At 30.3% G+C, this 23,069-nt stretch overlaps 1 protein-coding gene across 1 annotated transcript; it reads right to left on the bottom strand.

The window, feature by feature from the left end:
* Positions 1-107: 107 nt before the first annotated feature.
* Positions 108-22,266, bottom strand: LOC114755808 (glutamine synthetase nodule isozyme). The gene is made up of 13 exons (XM_028944684.1): positions 22,259-22,266; positions 3,343-3,460; positions 2,704-2,743; positions 2,503-2,606; positions 2,341-2,389; positions 2,157-2,263; positions 1,966-2,053; positions 1,450-1,578; positions 1,280-1,354; positions 1,074-1,127; positions 944-981; positions 687-846; positions 108-559 (listed from the first exon to the last, which is right to left on the bottom strand). Exons 2-13 carry the CDS (start codon positions 3,414-3,416, stop codon positions 407-409), a joined length of 1,071 nt encoding a protein of 356 aa, XP_028800517.1. The 5' UTR covers positions 3,417-3,460; positions 22,259-22,266; the 3' UTR covers positions 108-406.
* Positions 22,267-23,069: the final 803 nt, after the last annotated feature.

Raw genomic sequence — 23,069 nt, 5'->3', positions numbered from 1 at the left:
GTTTTATCATCCTCCCATTTTCTATTCACCCTTATTCTGTCCCCATCCCAACAAAACATAATAGGAAAGACAGGAAAGTAATTATGAACAGAATACATGCCATGGGCTTGATGATACCAATACATAATTTTTTTTTATTAATCATAAAAAACGTTTAAAAAGAGCATCACATTATTGCAGCACGTTTTAAGAGTGACAGAGAGAGAATTGGAAGAAGCAATACACTTCGCTTTTCAACCAACAATATCCAACAAGCCAAACAGCTAACGAACCACAAGAAGATTGCTGCTAATCATCATCCTAACATAAACGAGCACTAGGACAACCTAACAGAACCTGGTGACCACATTCAATAATAGAGAATGAGAGCAAATGGTAGTAAACAATGAAGGATCTCTCAGAGATTTCATGGTTTCCAGAGAATGGTGGTGTCTGCAATCATGGAAGTGACCACATATGGGTCCATGTTAGAGGCTGGCCTCCTGTCCTCAAAGTAACCCTTTCCTGCTTTCTCTGTGTCCCTCCCAACTCTAATTGATGCACCACGGTTTGCAACACCCTGTCCAATTCCAATTGGCCAGAATAGTGAGATATTTTTTAGCACATTATTACAAAACATCTTAATCTAATCACCTTAGTTATGAATAGAAGCATGAATGAGTCAAAAGTAAGGACTTGAATCTTACCCATAAGAAGGTTTCGATATTGGCAGTCTCGTGCTTTCCTGTCAGACGACGCTCGTTGCCTTCACCATATGCAGCGATGTGCTCCTTGTGCTTCTTGCCCAACTTCTCGATTGCCTTCTTGATGACTTCATATCCTCCATCATTTCTCATGGACTTGGTACTGGCATATTATCAAACATTTGTCATGCATGAGGGTGGCAAGAAAACGAAAAATAAACTTCATACTACTAATCCTCCCACGAGCATCAAAGTTTTACCTGTAGTTTGCGTGAGCACCAGCTCCATTCCAGTCACCCTGTTACGTAAAAACCCAAAACAGGAATGTCAACATGGGACATGGATATTTGAGAAATCAAAATATTTTGAAAACAGGGAATTTTTTTATACCGGAATTGGCTTGGGGTCAAAGGAAACCACCACACCAGCAATCTCACAGATCCTCTGTTACCAAGAAACAGAGATGTTAATTGAAACTTCACCTTTAGACCTAGTCAATAATTAGTCTATCACGCAATCGAATGCTAATAGAACAATTTTCTCCCTATACAAGAACAGTTTCTTTTTGTAGTTTTTAAATCGTTGCCATGCGGTACCTCCAAGATGTAACGAGCACACCACAATTCGTCACCAGCAGAGATACCAACTGCAGGACCAACTTGGAATTCCCACTGCACAAACATACTGAAAAGGTAAGAAAATGATAAAAATTTGTTGAACAAGACCGAAGAGTAAGACAATGAGAAATAGAAAGATTGCAATATACTTGGCCAGGCATGACTTCTCCATTGATTCCACTGATGCTGATGCCAGCATATAGGCAGGCTTTGTAATGTGAATCTACAATGTCACGACCAAAAGCCTTGTCTGCGCCAGCACCACAATAGTATGGTCCCTGGTATAATGAGATAGAAATGTTAACAGATAAAAAATTCTGCTTTGTCCATGATCATATCTATACATTTAATTTAATATCAAATATAATATAATTAAATAAGAGAAAAGGAATATTATGTTGTGACATGTAAAAGTAGCTTCAAATCACATAGCGCTAGCATGGACTAAGAGCTCTATAAGCATCCTATGAGGATCTTACCACTTGTGTTGGTCTCTATTACTTATATTTAACATTTAAGTAATTCCTACTTAGTATTTGAAAGTCAAATGAGGAGGATTAAAAAAAAAAAGACTGATTAATTTTGCGAAAGTGTGCACGTTTAAGCTGGACCTTAATGAGAAAATTAAGTGGGTGTACAAAACTTGAAAGGAAGAGAATCTTCACCTGAGGTCCAGGAAAGCCACCAATAGGCCATCCAAGAGGCCAGTGTACATCTTTCTGCAACAAGGTGTATTCCTGCTCAATGCCATACCTATTTCCAAATGAAATAAAGGTATAGAGTAAGCACAAAGGCATTAAGTCATGAGCCAAAAGATTATTCTGATACAAACATTAAATTAAAACACAAATAATACCAAGGTTCTTCGGCAACAACATCAGGATGGCTAAATATTTTTGCGGCAGAGTGTCTCTTGTTCGTGGGAATGGGTTCTCCAGCAGGAGTGTACGCATCACATATGACCTACGTTCATAGTCAAACATCATCGAAATGAAACCAATGTAATTATTGCAAAAGCTGTTAAAAAAGCCAAAACCTACCAAGATATTTTTACCCCTTCTGAATGGATCTCTGTAAATTGCTTGTGGGCTGTTGGTAGACATAAATAAATATTAGAAATACAATCCATGCGATTTTACTTTAAAGTATTTATTTTTGGGGGAAAAATTCCAAACAGAGTTAGTCTATTGAAAAATGCTTACTATAGGATCACTTCACTATCATCTCCAGGAGCTTGACCGGTGCTAGAACCATCATAATTCCACTTGGGCAGCTTTGAAGGATCACTAACTGGTCCTGGGAGAGTCTTTATATTCCCAAAACATTTTATAATTGTATAAGTAAACCAAAACAATATAAAAGTGATTTCATTCGAAGGTTGAGAGATTTAATTACTAAATTACCCTTGCTTTGCTCCTCAGGTCCATACCAGATCCACCGATCCTAAAAGATCACAAACGGATCAGAAATAATTAAAGAGTGATCGGTGGAAAAATAGTGGAAAAGTGTTAGGTAAGCAGGGGAGTTGGATGAGAAAGAAGCAGAGCAAGCAGTCAGCGTCATTTTAAGTCATTACTGCGTTAGTTGAGATTGTCGTCAATTAAAAGCCAGCAACAAAAAGGAAAGAACCATATTATTAACTGAAGACAAACAGGAAAAAAATATCTCAGAAACGTCAAAAAAAAAAAAAAGTATTCATGAAGAACAGAAAACTGAATAGAAAATCAAAAAAGAGATCAGAGTAAGCTTTAAACAAAAAGAAACAGGGGAAACATAAAGAAGAACAAATGGTCTTCCCCCTTTCTGTTCAGCTCTATTTAATGGAATTTCAAAAGATCAATACTCACAATCATAAACCTAAATCACTGCTCTTCTTAAAAACGTATTTCTTATATTCTAGGAAGTTTTTCCAGAGGTTAAGTAGGTGCACGCAGCGGAAAAAGTAAACCAGAGCACAGAGAGTGATCGATCAGCAAATAGACGAATAAACAGGCGAGCACGTAAATTCATGCATATGAGGAAGAGCCAGAAGCAAGACATACCATATGTACTCAGCGATCACCTTCTCGGTGGACTCCGAGAGGTCGAGGTTGATGAGATCTGAAAGCAGAGACATCTCGGAAACGAAGGTCTTCTTCACAACTAGAATCTGCGCAGAGACTTGACTTTCTCTCTCTATCTCTGCGCTCTTTGGATTCAATACAAAAGGTGTGAGCGGAACCCCAACCCGCGCAGGTTTTTATAATGCCGTCCCCTACTTGGAAAGCATCAAACAACTTGTAAAATTTGCGATTATTACTAAATTTCTAAAATTAAATACAAATAAAGTCCACAGCCTGTCCAGCCTCAGCCTGCAATTCGTTTGCTATTATTAATTTATTTAATTTTTGTCACTGAATCTTTTTACTTTTATTGTATAATACTCCTCTGGTCCTTATTATAAGACCCAATTTGACTTTTTATTTGGTCCTAATTATAAGACCCAATCCATTTTCTCTCTTATATTTATGTATTTTTTTCCAAGATAATCCTTCTAATAATAATAGTTTTAGCCAATATACTTAATTAGCAAGGATATTTTAGGAATAACAACACTTATTTATTATAAATAACCAATTTAATTTACTTCCTTAATCTCCTCAAATAAGTCAATTGGGTCTTATAATTAGGACCGGAGGAGTATAAAATAACATTTAAAAGTCAATATGTCAGTTCTCAAACTCAAGTAAATACTTGTGAAAACAGTAAGTTATTGCTATATTACTCCTTTTAGTACTATGCTGTGAGAAAAAATTTTATATTTAGAATAAGAGAAATATTATTTTTTAACACAATTAAAAAGGGTCACATCTCTAAAGATTAATTGGCATACATATACTATCCATAAAAAGTGAAACACAGAATGATTCATTTAATGTAAATTGTTCAGATTATTGAATATTAATTTATAAGGGATGACGTTTCTTTTTTCTTTTCTTTTTTTTTTGGTTTTTCCTTTTGTAACATTTTTTTCAAATTTTATTGGATAAGAATTAATTTAGGATTGCCGTTTTTAGAGCTCCATCATGCCAATGGTCTCATGGGGAAGGAATCTAACAAGCGGAACCCCCTTCGTTCCCCGGGGGAAACGGGGGAACTGGCTGTGCCTGTTTCCCATTCACTTGAAGATTAGGTTGGAAAAAACAAAGCCAAAACTAAAAAGCGGAGAAGGGTAGGCATTGTAAATTTGTGAGTGTAATGAATAAAAATATAGAACGAGTTAATTAATGATTCGTCGTTGTCGTTACTATCTGTGCTGCGGAGTGGGCTTTCACGCGGCAAAGAATCACGTGCCGTGATTCAGTCACTCGGTTGGACGCGTGAATATACGGCAATAATTAAGGTTTACTGTAGAAGTGAATTTGTTTGAGGCTTCGGGCGATATATTTAATTATTTATGCAGTGCTAGTACTCTTCTCATTTTTAATATAAGACTTAATTATTAAGTTGATTTTGATCTTAAATATAAGACATATTTATCATATTTATTAATTTTTTCTAAATTACTCTTATGGATCTCTCTCAGTCACAATCAAGTAGAAACGAGAGAGATGAAATTAAGAAAGATGATTACGGTATTTTAAGAAAAACATGTCATATTTCTTATAATTAACTAACTTTCTTAATCTAATCAAACTAGTTAAATAAGTCTTATATTAGAGACAAGAGGAATATCATATTTGGTTGGATTTGGATGGGATAGAATCAGGGAATAATTCCAAGTTCTTTGCAAGTAAGGGATGAATCTTAAGAGGTGTTTAACAACCCCTACAATCACTTAAAAAACATGTGTCCACGTGTCAGGGAAAAACTCTAGACACATATATTATTCGATTCAACTCAATATTGCTATTGTCTTGGTTTCACTTAAATGTGTTTGGTTTCATCTTGCTTTATTAGCAAAATTATTGTGTAGTCTCATATAAGTAATGTAATCACTAAAAAAATATCGTGTTATCAACATGCCAGGACTTACTGTTGTTTCTTATATGGATCTTACCATTAATAGGTTATTCACTTGTTATTATGTGACTTTTTCAACTACTGATTTGTTTATATGGGAACTAATTAGAGATTTAATTAATTCGATCGTATATATAAAATTTTGATATATTTTGTCTCTCATATTTATATATGTGTTCCTAAAATAATTCTTATAATTACTACACATATCAAAGAATTCTCATCCAAGGATAATTTTAACACGTATTATTAACAAGATATTTCAATTTAGAAAATGTTGTATATATTTATTACAAATGAATAATTTAACTAATTTTTTTAATATTTATAAATTAATTATCTAATTTTTATATTAAGAAGATATGAGAGTAGCGTGCGTATCATTTTCACTTAATGCGAGAAACTCTTGCCCACGTTATATTTAAGGAGAGTTGAATCCATAAGTTCTAAATACTCTTATAATTCTATTTACAAGGTAGAGAAAAAAAAAATCTGTGATCCTATTTATAGGGCTGACAAAAAAAAAATTTATACAAATATATAACTTTACTTTTTATTTATTATTGTGGCAATTTTGTTCTAATAAGATATATTGTATGTTAAACAGCAATAACGTTAAAAAATTGTTAAATTTTAAATAAAAATTAATAAAATTTAAAATTTTTATTAATCCACATGAAATATATTAAAAATAATTTATAGATAAAATTATAGGAGTACACAGTAGGAGTGTGTGATTTATGTAACAGATGCCAACATAAAAAATGACGGCAAGTGGCAACTGTACTTGTCAGTTAAAAAAGTTGGTATAGCTACTCATCAGTCGAGAGAAGTAATTCGATCCTTCATCCTTGTATGCTAGGATTCAAGAGGAAAATTACTACAGTACTCACAAAATAAATGTTCACATATACCTTTAGATTGGGCGCTCTTGCCCTGATCGTTTCATCAAATGTGTGCCTAGACACCCTTAGATTCATTTAAGGAAAAATCTAGTTTCACCAAAGACATGAGTAGGTAGCTAGAAATATTCAATATTACATCCATAATTTAATCTTTAACTTTTTTAATATATATATATATATCAGTATATTTAATAAGTTCATTACTCGGGTCACGGTTATTTTTTTGCACGATTAATAATAAATTTAATCAAAAGCTATGCAAGGGTTGAAAACTGAGGGGAGAATTATGGCCTCACTAGCCCAAGGAATAGTTAAATACTCTTCCAATCCTTAATATAAGATCCATTTAACTAATTTGATCGGATTAAAGAAGTTAGGTAAGTTAGTTAATGATAAGAAATGTGACATGTTTTTCTTAAAATATCATAATTATCTTTCTTAATACCTCATCTTTCTTTTCTACTTGATTATGGTTGATGGAGTATCCATAAAGGTAATTTAGATAAAAATAATAAATATGAGAAATGAGTTTTATATTTAAGACCAAAACCAACTCAACAATTGGATCCTATACTAAGGACTGGATGAGTAGTTTAAAAAAATAATCATATCAATTGAGTCCCCTAGATGCCACTCGCCCAAACATGACTTGGGTTCCTTATATTTCAAATAATATATATATTGCCAACAGTATATGTAAATGTATATGGGAATCAACGAAAATGAAAATCACGGAATATGACATAATTTTGAAGAGATTTAGAAGGCCCTCATTTCTATGTAAGTGGATAGGAATTGACACTCACATCTCTTATAGAATAGGGACCCCGAATTTCTTTACTTACTCAAAATTATTTTTAAATTCCTCAGAGCCTAATTATTGTTATTACTGAAAAATCTAAAAAAAAGAGTCTCTTAAATCTCAAATTTTCAAATCAAGAATTATTATAAAAATATTTTATCATTTATTTTTAAAATATAATAAAGAAGACTAATTTAAAAATTTAAAATTTAAGAGTCCAAAGATACGATTATTTTGAGATATTTACTTTTGAAAATTCAAAAGGAAGGCAAGAATTAATGGCCACTAGGCTGTCGGATGAGGAGGACACTCAGGAAGGCGGATTCGTGTGGTGTGGGATCTCATGGGCCCGTACGGAGCAGCACGGATTATCCGCTATGCGATGGGGATCGAGTTCGACCGACACGTGGCGGTAGCCTCGCCGTTCAACGGCGTTGGTAGGTCATTTGAAGTGGGCCCCACCTTCCTGGAAATTTTCACCAGTTGAAAATGGAATCCCTCCACGCCTCATCAGAATTAGTGGAGCCTGCTGCTACTTTCTAGGCAAAAATGTTGACGCGCTAGTAAAGCACGTGATTCTACTCCTCTTTCTGCATTTTAATATGTGAAAATATGTTATAGATAACTTATATGAAGAACCGGTAAATACCAGGGTCCGTGACCTATTGCCCTAACCAGGACGCAAATTTTGCCGTGGGGAGTCAATATTACGATTAAAAAAAATTAAATATTTTAATCATTATAAAATAAAACACATTGAAATAATTAAAAAAATTAAGTGAGTTGAATTTTAAAGACTGAATTAAATTAGGGCATATATTTAAACTCAAAAAATACATACAAATTATTGGCCAACAAAAAGATTCTCATGTTAACAATAAGATATGATCTCATGACTTTGGGAATTATGGTCAAATTCTTTTTAGTTAGACTATCCATTATGAATTTATAAAAATGTGATATGTGTGTGGGGGTATATCTATGTAACAGTAATTCCAGAGACCTAATGACTTGCTCACCGTAAAAATGAAATATCCTTGAACAACCATATTAATTTAGATCCTTAAAATTTACACCAGAAGAAAATTTGAAATGAAAAATAATCACAGTTTAAAATAATACATTTCAAAGTTTTATAAGTATTAAAAAAATCATTGACCATAATTAATTAGCTGATGTCATGCCATAGCCCTTATGGAAGAGCTATTCCTCTCCTTTTCTCTCACGCCACGAGGGCTTCGTCATCTTCATCAATTTTTCAGAATTAATTTTAGAATTAGTGATAAAGTTATAAAGTTAACTCTTCATTTTCTTTTTTAATTTATACACAAATTAATATACAGTGCGGGTATTATTTTAACAACTTATTCCCACACCATTTGTTTTTTTATATAATAAGTGAAATTATCTTCTGTTTTGAAAAGCGAGAGTAAAATAAATGACTAACAAAAAAGTCAAAAAGATGAGCACATGGTTAGAAAATTGCACAGGCCCAACTTTGTCTCAGCTGCCGGTTGAAGACTTTGGATATGTTTGGATTGACGTTGGGCAAAACTGACTTCTAGTCTAATTGACTTTTATAACTGAAGTTAGAGTAAAAGTCACTCAGTGTAATGCGATTTGTGTTTGGATAGGTGCTTATAAAAAGTCAGTTGAAAAAGTTAAAAGTTGTTTGGATAATTAATAGAAAAGTTAGTTTAGTTGTAAAATGACTGAAAAGAGCATGGACTTTATTGAATAGTAGTGTTTGAAATTTTATGTTTTTAATGTGATAATAGTTTAAAAAAAATATGTAAAATTATTATGAAAATATAAATAGTTTATTTGTGAGATTATAAAATAAAAATATTTGTTACAGAGAAAAATTTGAAAACACATTGTAGATAATTAATTAAATATACATGATGGACAAATATGAATATAAATTAAAATTCATTTGGTCTCTAATTAAAGTAAATGAAATCAGATAACTAATTAGATCATAAGCTTTACACAATTTTCCCATAAGTCAGTTAGAAAAGTTGATCCAGATTGCGTTGGATAAGTCAGTTAGAAAAGTTACTTTTTCCCATAAGTCAGTTAGAAAATAAGTCCCATACAAACAATCTTATGAACCACAACAAGCCACTAACCTTAGTTTCACGCTTCCCCATACACTTTTAGCTTATCTAACTGCAATCCAAACATAGCCTTTGTATAAACAAGTCAAGAGATTCAATAATCACATTAATTAATTAAGATTAAAATCCAGTACCCTAAAATATTTTTCTAAATACATCTAGTTTTTAGAATATCACCTTGGAATTTTTTTTTTGAGTTGTGCTTAGTACTTAAATTATATTTTGATACATCTAATATCCTGAAATATTTTTTCGGGTGTAATTAGTATCCTAAATTATTAAGTGTAAGATTGCACTAAAAAATATTCTACGATGCTGGGCATATCTAAAATAATATTTCAGAATACTAGATATATTATAAAATATCTTGTGATACTGAATGTACTTGAAAAAAACATTTCAGAATGTTGAATATGAATCGGTACATTATATAAATAATTGTGCTGGCCACAATCTCAATACAATATGCTGGTAAATAAAAATCTCAATTTTTTGCCCGCCAATAAAAATCTCAATACAACATATTATTTTACAGAAAAAAATAAATATAATATAATTGATTGGTGATGATGATTTTTTGTTTTGTGTGGAGGTGGTGATAGTGATATCAGCCCCAACAGCTTCTTTTGCAACTAATAATTGTTTCTGGTTACTTTTAATTAGATTAGCATAATTCGCTTTCCTTATCAAAAGGTAATTTTGATCACTTTTGATTATTTGTCCCCAGATGATGGCTTTTTTATATCATCGTTAATCACTAGGAAGTGTCTTTTATTTATTTCATGGGACCTATGAAAATCGACACTTAATTACCCATATTGGAGTTTAATAAGTATTTTTATTTCATTCAAATTTTATTTGAAAAAACGTTTTGTATATACTAATTTTGAAAGAAAAATAACATTAATTACAAGTGAATACCAAAAGCCTCCATTAAAAAATTCATTGCCTGAAAGCACTTGAAATTTATTTAGAGATTTATATATATAACATGTCTTTAACAGGTGCATCTTTTATTTAGTTATATGAAACGTATTTTTTAATTATTTGCAGAACGAAAAATATTTATACATAGCTAAAGATATAATGCTTTTGGAGAATAAATTTTACCGTGAGGAATTTTTTGGCAATTTTTCTTGATTATAATGATAGTCATGAACTTAGAATTGCACAATTAATTAGTTTAATATGAGAGGCAAGTTATGATGTCCATTTTCAAAGTTAGGTGGAGTGGGTAGATGGAATGAATTGTTATATAATTAATTACTAAAAATGAAAGCGAAATTTTGTAAATTTTAACTGAACTTAATCAGAGAGAAATATGTCAAGAATGAATTAATTATCTATTAAAATCCAACAAATAAATTGTGTATGTCAGATAGAGTTCAGTTGAAGGTCACAGATGGATATGGCCCTTTCCATGAGGAATAGTGGAATAAATGGAAAAATGGAAATTGTGGTTTCAGATGTCCAAAAGGTCACCAAAGTTTTAATTATATTCAAATATATATCAACAGATGGAAATTGGAAACATACGAAATTGACTCATTCTTTTTTTCTTTTTAATTTAAAAATTGGCTTAAAAATCGGACAGTCATGGTCGCCAGGATCGGCAACTCAAGCTGAACGGTGATTCGGTGAATCCTTGTTTTCTACAGAGTTTAGTATTCTTCCGTTTTTAAATATAAGGCTTATTTTATAATTAAAAATAGTAGTACTGGATATAGTTGAATAAGAGCTGGGTCGCTGAATATGAATTGAATCCAATTAAAAACTTACAAAATTCAATTCCCTATAGACAATAAATATTTTAATAAGAAATTTTTTAGCAATTTTCTTGTAAAAATAATCTATTCACCATTAAATTTCAAATTTTGACTAAGATGCACGTTTTTACATATAAATGCCATTTTATTATTTTTGCAAGTTTTTCTTTCTAATATTCTCTCCCTTATTTTTCTCACACTTTTTCCTTCATCCAAATATAATCTTTATAGCAGGAGCTGATTCAATTTTTTTTTAAAAAAATCAGGCTAACATCATTTCATATTATTTATCTTTAACATAGTAAATAAAACTTCACGAGATTTTTTTTATTATTATTATTTCTTTCGGACAATATAATCCATGCAATAAGGTCCTACGAATCCTTAATTAAATCACATAAGAAAGCACATTAATATGTGTTATTTGGCTGTCTTCAAAGGCCACTGCGACTCTATCAATTTCTTGTGAGCCGTTTACACATTGATATAATCGATAATTATATTTTAATTATTTTAATAATTAATATTTAAACATAAGCCTGAAAATTACCACGTCGTCTAATCCTAGCATCACACACATATAATAAATACCACCTTCGATCCTAATTATAAGAGTTAGTTGACTAATTTGAGAAGATTAAAAAACTAAATTAAGTTAGTTATTTGTAATAAATAAGTGTTATTTTTCTCAAAATATCCTTACTAATTAAGTGTATCAGCTAGAACTACCATTATTAGAAAGACTATTCTAGAAAAAAAATATATAAATATAAGAAACAAAATATATTAGGGTCTTATATTTAAGACCAAAATAAAAATCAAACGAAGTCTTATATTAAGAATCAGAAGTAGTATATATTATACCCCGTGGGTGTGTCTATTTATTGGAAGCCAAAGCGATGTTTGGCAAACTATATATACCGTGTGTGTGTGTAGCCATATAGGTAAAACTTAGAAGAATGTCTTGTTTGGTTATTTTCTTCGCAGTATATAATTGGGTCGTTGCGTTGACCACATATATATAATTAATAATTATCGGTCATTAGGGGAAAATGTCATCTAATTTCTGTAAAATTACTGCATTTGGCAGTCTAGTTCTCTATAAAAGGATGTCGGGTTATTTACTGAAATTTTAATGATTACAAACAAAATTTATAATTTTGATTATGTCCTTGCTATTACAAGACATGCATGTGTTTTCCTGTTTTGCACATAACTTGAATTATTAAGTCATGCGATTTTTCCAAGTGTTAAAAATGATGCAAATTGTTATAAATTTTATTATATTTTATATATTTAGATATTTATATATAGGATGATTTGACATTGATTTGCTACATTTACACTGATGAATTTTATTAATTATATTGGTCCATCATTTAAACGTAATTATACATTTTTTCCAAGTAATTATCTTTTTGCTTACAAATATAGAAGGCCTTTTTTTTCCACCTTTACAACCTTTTTATTTTATTCTATTTTATGTACTAATTAATCACACAGAAACAAGTCTTACTAAATGAGGTGAGATTTCCTACATAAATTCCACGATATCACTACACCTTATTAATAACCAAATCTTTAAACATAATATTATTTATTAATTTCATTTAGTATTTTTTTCAATATTTCTTTGTTATTCTACATTTCCCTTCGATATCTTCTGTAGCTTTTTTTTCAAACATGATGAGACCGCTTTAAATATTTCTTTACTAAAAAATTTTAAAAATACAAATAAAAATAATTTTTTCAAAAAAGAAGAAAATTAATTGCGCACATATTAAGAGAACTTGAGTGCATTCCAAAGAGTAAATTAAAAGAAGAACTATTGGAAGAGTTGATTGCAATATAGGTGATGTGAGGGAAAGGGAATCTACTTTTCTTTTTCTTTTTCTTTTTCTTTTTTCTTTTTGGGTCACTTTTTGGCTCGTGACTTCAGCCTCAGCTTTTATAATAATTGGCAATTGTAACAAATTGCTTTTTTTTTTTTCATTAAATCTTACTCCCTCCGTTCCTTATTATAAGAGACGAATAACCGAATTACGTTGATCAAAAAAGAAGTTAAAATTAGATAAGAACAATCAATGTGTAAAAAATATAATCTTTTTTTTCCAAAAATACCCTCATTAATAAGGAGAGAGAGTATGAGAGAGAACAATTAAATTATTGAAAGAAAGAGAAGTGGGAGGAGGGAGAGTGTGAATTGGAGACAATAAATATGGGTAAAATAGGAAATCAACACAAAAAAGTAGAGACAACTTTTAAGTGTCTCTTATATATAGGAACATGCTATAAGCATCAAATGTCTCTTATAATAAGGAACGGAGGGAGTAGTTTATTACTTTTTCATTTTAAATTTATGCAACTCACTTTTTACATGGTCATTGACTTATTATTTTATTACAAACATCACATATCAGAAAATTTATGTAATGAATTCAAATTTGAGGATGTTATCTGCACAAAACTATAAGTTACTATAAAAAAAAAATTTCGATGCATGATTTTGAAAAATGAGATTAATATATTATCATACTTTACGCACTCTTCTTGTCTCGATACACCCTATATTCATTTGGCATGAAACTTGAAAATTTAAAGAAAAAATATAATGTAATATTTTGATTCTTAAATTTTTTTTACTCAGTTATTATAGTTTCTTGAATTGAAATTTTAAGAAAAATAAAATAAAAGGAATGAAGTTGTTCCTTTGAAAAAGACAATTATGTGAAATTGATATGATTGGTGATGAAAATGGTGAGAGGGAAAAAAAAACAAAAAGGAAAATAGGAAAAGTAAGCCAACGGAAGTAATGAAATAATACAAACATTAGCAACAAAGAGAGAGAGTGATTGGATAGCTAATTAGGATAGGATGACTCCAATTGCTTGATTCCCTTTCACATTATTATTAATTTATTATTATATTTTTGGCGGCAATTATTCACATTATCTTTTTTTCCCCCAAAATATCATTTTCATGCTTCCCTTCTAAGCCAATAATAATTACGCCTTCCCAAATATTTTGGCTTCACTTTTTTCCTATTTGTTTACATCAGTTCCCACTTCATTTTCTAGGCTCCAATAATTTCAAGTTTTTTCAATCTGTCTTCAAAGAGATGAAGCTTGTAAATATTATTTGCTTCGTTGTCAACCTAATTCGATGGTTATCTTTCTATATGCTTGTTCATGTGCATTGAAAATATATTTATATTTTCAATAAAATTCCCCCAGAATAGGCTTTTTATTTTTATTTGTCCACAAGAATCGGCTGATTACTCTGTCTATCACCACTATTAATACTTCTTCTGTTCTTGATATATGACCTAAATATTAAGTTAATTTTAATCCTAAGTGTATGACTTATTTATCATATTTATTAATTGTTTTTAAAATTACCTTTATAAATACTCTCTCATGTTTTCAACCATAATCAAGTAGAAGAGGAAAATAAGATATTAAGGTAGATGATTATAATATTTTAGAAAAAACATGTCATATTTCTTAAAATTAACCAACTCATCTCACTTTTTTAATTTAATCAAATTAGTTAAATAAATTTTACATTAAGGACCGAAAGACTATTATATATAAAACATTATTATTGTATAATCAAAAAGTACCTTTTATCCTAAATGTAAGAGCTCGTTAGTTTATAGTTCAATTTGTATTCTAAACTAATTTTTATATTTAGGGAGTGTTTGGGTAGAAACCAAATCATGATTGTAAAAGTAATTTTACAGTATACGAAATAAATATATGGAAGAGTTTACCTCGATTTGTACAAAAATACTTTTTAAAAATACTTTTGAGCGTCTCCAAACACCTTTTTAGTATTTAGGACCGAAAGTAACATCAGGTATCATTATTATTGTAAAACATTAACATGTGAGTAATACTATGGATCATTTTAGGCTTTTTCTGCTCCTATTGTTGGGTCTCATACTTATGAAAATTGGCGACGTTGGATATTTAGATATTATATCCAAATAATTTAACACTCCCACCAATCAGGAAGAAGTAAACTCTGAAACATAGATAAAACAGGAAAAATGGTTTAAAAAAAAACGGCCGAAATAAAAAATTACAAATAAAGACCCATAACAATATTAGTATGGGTTTTGACAATAATTTTTATAAATCAGTCCCTGTGCATAATTTTTCTATTTCGACAGTCTTATTTGCTATTTTTTCAATAAAATATTCAATTTTTTTACTTATTGACGTATGTAAGCAATGTAATGTTCTTTGTTGTACCCTTTTTTTGGGGCATTGTTGCTTTGTGGTTTATCATACATGGCTTTGGTTTGCTAGTCCAAAAAGGAAAAATAGAGTATCTGTTTTGCGTTGTACGGGCCGAGTCTTCCGTGATTTTTTCTTTTGTTGGTGAATCAAAGGGCAAAGCCCAATTACAATCGTACCAGGTTAGGTATTCCACTTCCCAGGGTTCCCAGATGTATGGAATAGCCTCTTAGCCATTCTCCACAGTCCCAACCCCCCCCCCCAAAAAAAAAACCTTCCTGCACACCCCACTGGGCCATCTATTGAAACAGTACCATCTGAATTTAATTTACACCCGCTTCTAGGAAGGGGGGGTTCTTTGTTTTTTCAGCGGTCAACCAATTAGCATAAAAATGGATTTCCCTCGTGAATTTTTTTTTTTTCCTTTTTGCTACGCATAGGATGCTCTTATTAAAAATAATCCTATTTAAGACATTATTAAATGTGAGTACTTTTTTCAGTAAGGATTTCAACATTAATTCGTTACTTTATAAAATACTAGTTCATTTCGCTAAACTCAATTTCTTTGGATTATTTTCCTAGTGAGTTGGTAAAACCTACTATGTGACAAACAAGCAAGCCATCATTGCTTGATGTAATAATTAACTAATTTGTGTTTAATTAACTACTTTAATTTGATATTCCATCTATAACGTATCAACCAAACTAACTTAACTAATTTATGTCCTAAATATATCTTGAGTACAGTTGGATTTTAAAAAAGATATAAAGCTCCTCCACTGTGATTCTTTTATTTACAAGTATCTTCAAATCTTATTTAATAAAAGCACTATTTATTACTATTAGTCAGTTAGATTCTTTATTTTTTTGTATGCTTGTATTTATCTTTAAATGTATCAATATGCATGCATACATATATGTACATTCTTAGTAGACATCAATTACGACAATGAAAAAATTTCGATGTTCCCAAGCCAATACTATTCACCAGCTAATGTATAGCACAAAGCAATTCATGAGCATCTTATCGCGGTTCGTTTATAAGTAACTTCGTTTATTTTTGTAAATGAGAAATTCAGATTTAATCTCATTTATAGCTTTAGGCCATCAGTGCTTTTCTCTTGAGCAAATCCTACCCATTTTATAACGCATTTAGTAACTGTTTTCAATTATCAAATTTATTTCTGTTTAACTATAACATGCTCGAGAACGTCTATAGGAGATCTAACCCTCTTGAGCGAGGGGTGGTCGGGAGGGTGGTTAAATACTTTAAATCTTGGTCTCAAAATTTCATTTGGGCCAAGTTCAAAAATCCACTTCTATTCTGTTGGGCCTGTGGCCTATAGGGTCTTATATTGAAGTAGGCCCAAATCCATATTGACTTTAACGTCAAATAATGGCCCATTTTTGCAATGCTTCTGGAGAAAAATTAGTGGCTGCGATTTAACTTTAACTTGTGGGGGGGGGGACTTTAAACCCCCCTCCAAAAGAAATTACAGTTCCAATGATATTATCATTGGATGTTTGAAATTTAACTCAGTAAAGAGAGAAGAAAACAAGAAGTTAGTACACCTCTTTATTAATCTCTTGACCATAAACTATTTATTTATTTAAACAAAGATCAACTTGAATTAAATTAGGAACCAACATAATCAGAAATTCAAACCTAAGTAAACATAATAGAAAGAAAGGTGTGACACTTTATAATATATAATCATCAATAATTTGCTCAAACTTAACCCGTGAAAATAAACAAACTAATTAATAAGGGGTTAAACCCCAACTGGCTTTATTATTTTATTAGGAGGGAGCATAAAACCAATTGGTATAGGCTGGTAGATCCCAAGAAATCACACAATTTATGTAAGCTTGTTTAAAATTATTCAGCACATATAATTAATGTCAATGCCCCAATAGGAGTTAAATTGAGTAAAACAGACTACTTCCAATAACAAAAATATAGGTTTATTTTGCTCTTAAATGTAAGAGTTGAACTAATTTTGTCTCTCAGAATTACAATTTTTTACTTTTTTTGTTTTTGTAAATTAATTATTTGCTCCCTTCATTCTAAATATAAGAGGTGAATAAAGGGTTTTCATCATGTCAACATTCCTATTAATTATACATGTCGAGAGGTTTTCATTAATGATTAGATGTTATTTTAGAAAAACCAACTCATATTTATTATAAATAACTAATTTTTTTTAATATGTGTAAATTGGTTGTCTAACTCTTATATTAAAGTTAAAAAGTATAGTTCTTATATTCAAAATTGGAAAGAGTATTAGATAATTTAAAAAGGGACGGTGAATGGAGGCAGGAGAGGAATGATATTTTTGTAATTAATTTGTAAATAATGAGAAGGAAGTGGTCCCTAATACAACATAATATGATTATATGAACCATCAATTGTTGTAGCAGCACATGCACCCACCAAATTCTTGAACCATTGTCATTAATCAATGAAAATTTTGTTTTACTTATATATTTCATTTAATTAATCCATCTAATCACATCACTTATAATAAATCATCATCAGTGGCAATGCACACGAAGGAGAGGAGGAAGCTGCGGTTATTAATGGTGGAAGATGTGATGGAGGGCACATTCAAGGTAAAGGGTGGCTTGGCACCTAAAATGAAACTAGACAGAATAAGAAATGTGAAAAGTGAATATAAGTTAATATTAGTTTAAAAATATTTCTTGTAATTTAAGTAAATAAATAATGGGTATAATAGATGGTGTATGTGTTAATTTTTTTATTTAAATATTTTATCATAAATTTTATAGCAAAGGCTCCTAGTGGACACCACCGAGTACAAAGTAGGGCACAATACCCATTAATTTTATGCACTTTTTGTGTAATTGCATGTACACGCATCAACTTTTCAATAACATAATGTATTGATTTTCGACAATTTTTTTTTAAACTAAAACTTTTTTTTTGGTTAAAACATAAGCATCCTTCTATAGGAGGTAATCCTATTTAAAGTACTGTCGGGTACTAAATGTAAGCACTTTTTCCAGTCGAAATTTGAATCTTGATTCACTACATTATGGGACCAGTCTCTTCCACTAAACCTAAACCCCGTTAATAAGACTGAAATAGGTAAATAATAACACTTGTAACTAGTAAAAGTTAAGCAAAACTCAGGTTAAATTGCTTATATCGTATGCTAATTTATAACTGCATATAACAACTAACAATAACAAAATAACAAGTATCTAAATTTTATAAATGAATTTACAAGTGAGTGTGCACATTTCAACACCTAACGATAATAAAATAATAAGTACCTATATGAAAATTTATAAATCCTAATTTACATTATAAAAACCGGTAACAAAATTTACAAGTACTTACAAATAAATTTACAAATCTGCATTGACTTAAATTTAGTTGAAAAGTTAACACATCCGTCCATTTTTTATTTTTAACCAATCAACCTAGTGCCGATATTTATTTGATTAATTTCTACTTTTAAAATTATTTAACCATATTTCCAACTGCATGTATGGCGTGGCGCCCGCAATGGCCTCTGCCTAGATCTGTTACATAGAGACACATAGGATATGATAATGACAAATAAGTTATAGCCCCTGCTGTAACTTGTGGTCCCTTTGTCCCTCTGGTCATTTTTTTTGGGCGAAAATATTCAATAGAACTTGCAATCAGGCCAAAAAAAAATTGCTGATTGTCTTATTTGGTAATATTAGATATTCAATTATTTTAAAACATATTTAACAGAGAAAACTAAAATGTTTTAAATGATGGATCTGAAATATTTAAATGATAAACTGCTTAATCACTTAGAGTTATGTAATAAAAATCTGCATTAAAAAAAAGATTAAACTAAAAATCCATGTTCTGCACCGGATTCAAACCTTAATCTTAACCAAACAACAAGAAGATAATTAATTAAGTACAAAATATTAGTGGAAGTCGAAGTTAAATATTTTAAAGAGTTAAGGAACTATACAAAAAGGAAGAGAGAAATTAATTATAAATTATCGATGTCATGATCAATGAATAATTTGCGTGTATGTCACTGATATATATGTGTCACCATCGTTAATTAAAAATGAACAATTATATTTCGTATGATCATATCTATAATTACCATATACCGCCTAATTAATGCTGTGTCCTGCAACTTTTGTGTCGTAATCCCTCAGACACACACTCCCTCGGATTCTAATTGAAGGCCTAGATAATTAATTTAATTATAAAAATGAAAAAATTAGTTTTGTTATTTACATTAAATTATGTGTTGGTTTTTCTAAAATACCCTATTTCATTGAATTATTTGCGTTAAATGATAAAAACTTCTTTTAATATACGTACAACCAATAAGATTGTTAATGAAAAGAATTATAAATTTATGAGATTTTATATTTATATTTTAATTAAACTATTATATTTAGGATTCGAGCAAGTAATTTGTTTAATATTTTATGAAAACTAACACATGGGCTTGTCCACTGGGACCATTCCGTTTAATGTTCTAATCAGAGACTGAAATTAGTAATATATGAAATCACGTCCAACATAAATTATTAAAAATAATTGCGACAAAAACTAATTATAAGTGAAGTACCCCAGAAATTCCAGAGAAGGTGTCGCACTATTGTTTCTCTGTGTGTTTCTGTTAAAGTCAACAACTTAACATGTTGTCCTATGTTTTTTAAAGGAGCCAACTGACAATAAGAAAACTAACACATGGATTCGTATTTTTTTTTTTTTAAAGATGGATAAAATAAATGAATTGAATTGATCATCCAGGTTAATATATATTTCATGATGTAACCTGCTGGTGAGACATGAAATGTTATCACACATGGGCGAGCTCGATCTATGTATATTTTCAATGTTTAACACTGTTAATATTTAACTAATTATTTTAAATATATATTAACGACAGGTTGACAAACTGAATTAATGCACTAAAATATCATTACTGTCATTTTTTAATCTGCTGTATGCTTCAATTATGAGTGAAATAAACAGAAAATACGTGTTTACAAATTACAATGATGAGATTCTCTCTCTCTCCCCCCTCTATATATATATATATATATATATATCAGTATATATATACTGATATATATATATATATATATATATATCAGTATAACACTAGTCTTTGAGCTCAACAAAAATAAACTGAACAAGGATATACGATCATCGATTAGTTAATCAACTTATACGGTCAACGTTACGGATACTCTCTCCAGTCATATATATTAGTCGCACTTTAGAATAATTGATATAGTTGTATGCATTAGTCGCTTTATATAAAAAAGATGAAGAATTAATTAACATTTTCCAAAATCACGCCTTTGTTTACGACTGTCTAACTCCCCCCCCCCCCAAAAAAATCATGCTTTAAATAGGTGTAAATTGCTGGGGGAAAATTGGTGTAAATTTAAAAATTTAGTTTGTTTTAAAACTATTGTAATGACATAATTACTTATCTGGTTCTATTTATAAGTCACTTTCAACATGTTTGACATAGACAAAAAAAATCTTAAACTTTATTAACTCTAATTTAAAATTTAATAATTTTCTAACTTTTTTCCTATTTAATATACATTATATTTTATATAAACAAAATCAACACAAAAATAAATTAAAGATAAAATTATAAATCCATGTAAAAAATTTCTCTTAGTATCCTATAAATAGAACTAAAAAATATTTTCTCTTTCTGCCTTATAAATATGATCAAAAGAATACCTCTCGTTGGTTATGATGAGGTATTTAAAAGTGCCATATATACTTAGGCTCGGGTGAGACAGTACAAAAATCTAACACTATGATTCAATTTCGATTAGAAGGCATCTTTTAGAAGAAATTAACGATCTTTATTATAAGTCACCAAGGGAGACACTAATCAATTACATTTGTGTTCTTATTTAAGTTTGATGCAATTCTCCCCTTTGCACTTCTCATCAAAATGTAATTTATAATCTACTTTATCTCTAATATTTATTTATTTTGTCTTCAAGTAATTTCTCTAGTAGTTGCATATGTTAAAGAGTTATTATCAATGGGTAATTTAGACACATATGATTAATCATGGTATTTTGAAAAAGACAACATCTATTTATTACAAATAACTAACTTTAACTAAACTTTCTTAATCTCTTCAAATTAGTCAACTAAATTGTATATTAAGAATTGGACATGAAAATGCTGACAGAAGAAATACCACTAAAGGAGTAAGCTTTTGAAAAATGGAGCTACCCAAATATTTCTTCAGCATTTTCATGTCCTTTTAAGAAAAGGAAACGTACATGAGTGTTCAACTTGTGTATGTGTGTGTGATGTGTAGTGCACAATGGATGAAAGAAGTGAGGCAGGCATATGGTGTAGGGAAAAATAATAGACACCAGGAAAGCACTGAGGAGGTTACTAATAAGTGGAATGACTATTATGAAAGAGTCTAATTGCAACTATTTGCGAGATGACCAAATCCTTCTAAAGATCTCTTGTTAGGCAGTAGAGTAGCACAACCCAGGTCCCACCAACATCCAATTGATGTTGTGTGTTGTGTGGGAGCAGCAAATTATATTCATGAGGAAGATATGCCACTCTTCACGCCTTAGATGTCGGTACATTTCATTCGTAATGATATTACATTTAGTGTTTGAAAGTATCTCGAATAAAATTACTATCTTATCCATGCATAGTAAAAAAAAAATTGTAAGATTTCAACTTCTTATATGTTTCCTATATTTATTATTTTTCAAACTATCCCTATAATAATTAGATTCTTGTAAGATGGACTTATAATAAGCTTGTTGATAAAATCTATGTAAATGATTGAAAGAAAAGTATTTAAAAAAAATAATACACATTTTTTAACACATAAATGATTTATTTTCCTTAACATATGCAAATCAATTAAATAACGAAACATGTAGTATTATGATAGTAACTCAAAAATGTCATACTGTGTTTAATGGCTAAAACAATAGTAATGCACTTGCGTTAAAAACTTATTAGTTAGGAAGTGGCCCTTCAAAGCTCGATCCAATTATTTAGTTGCCTGAATACGTAATAGGATTTAGGGGGAAAAACAAGTTAAAATATATTATATGACACCGCCAAGTTATTACTAGAGAGAGAGAGCGTGTGTGTGTAATATGAAGGAGCTGGCTAGCTAAATAATTAATACTCCTCCGGTCCTTAATATAAGACCTATTTAACTAATTTGATTAGATTAAGGAAGTTAGGTAAGTTAGTTAATTATAAAAAAAGTGACACATATTTCCTAAAACACCATAATTATCTTTCTTAATACCTCCTCTCCCTCTTGTACTTGATTATGGTTGATAGAGTATCCATAAAGGTAATTTAGAGAAAATTGATAAATATAAGAAATATGTCTTATATTTAGAACCAAAATCAACTTAATAATTGGGTCCTATAAGGATCGGAGGAGTAGTTAATTTCAAAGAAATTCCAAAATTAATGTCAATGGTAAAACATCGTGCTTGTTGAACTTCAATGTCTTTCTTTAATTTTCCCCCTCTGCACAATGCAATATCCAGACACAAACGAAACAAAAGACAAAAGTGTTGTCGTTGGAGGGAAAACATAGACAAATCTAACACAATATATTCAAATTAATATAACCCACCACATGAATAAGACCGATGATCGGCCTACCAATTTCATGCAAGTATGCGTTTACCACTATTATTTTACCCATATATATAATAATAATAATAATAATCCCAAGGTTCAAGCTGACCTATGCAAGTTATTACACATGATCGTGTTTGTCTCTGCGTGTGTGTGTGTGTCTGCGTGTGTGTGTGTGTGTGTGAGAAATAGCTAGGTGGGGATTGGCGAAGAAGATGACTAATTGATAAGGTAACGTGCATGCATGCATCACGAAATCAAAGGAAATTAAATAATAATATG

The sequence above is a fragment of the Neltuma alba genome, unplaced genomic scaffold (assembly GCF_004799145.2).
Source record: "Neltuma alba isolate B1F8T4 unplaced genomic scaffold, ASM479914v2 tig00010342_pilon, whole genome shotgun sequence".
Classification (NCBI taxonomy): Eukaryota; Viridiplantae; Streptophyta; class Magnoliopsida; order Fabales; family Fabaceae; genus Neltuma; species Neltuma alba.
Note: the sequence above shows the minus strand (reverse complement) of the source record. Positions and strands in the feature narration are given on the sequence as shown.

Coding starts and splice junctions, on each gene's coding strand:
- LOC114755808 (XM_028944684.1), bottom strand. CDS start 3,416: ATGTCTCTGCTTTCAGATCTCATCAACCTCGACCTCTCGGAGTCCACC. Junction 2,054..2,156: donor GTTGTTGCCGAAGAACCTTG/GTATTATTTGTG, acceptor ATTTGGAAATAG/GTATGGCATTGAGCAGGAAT. Junction 847..943: donor GGTGCTCACGCAAACTACAG/GTAAAACTTTGA, acceptor ATAATATGCCAG/TACCAAGTCCATGAGAAATG.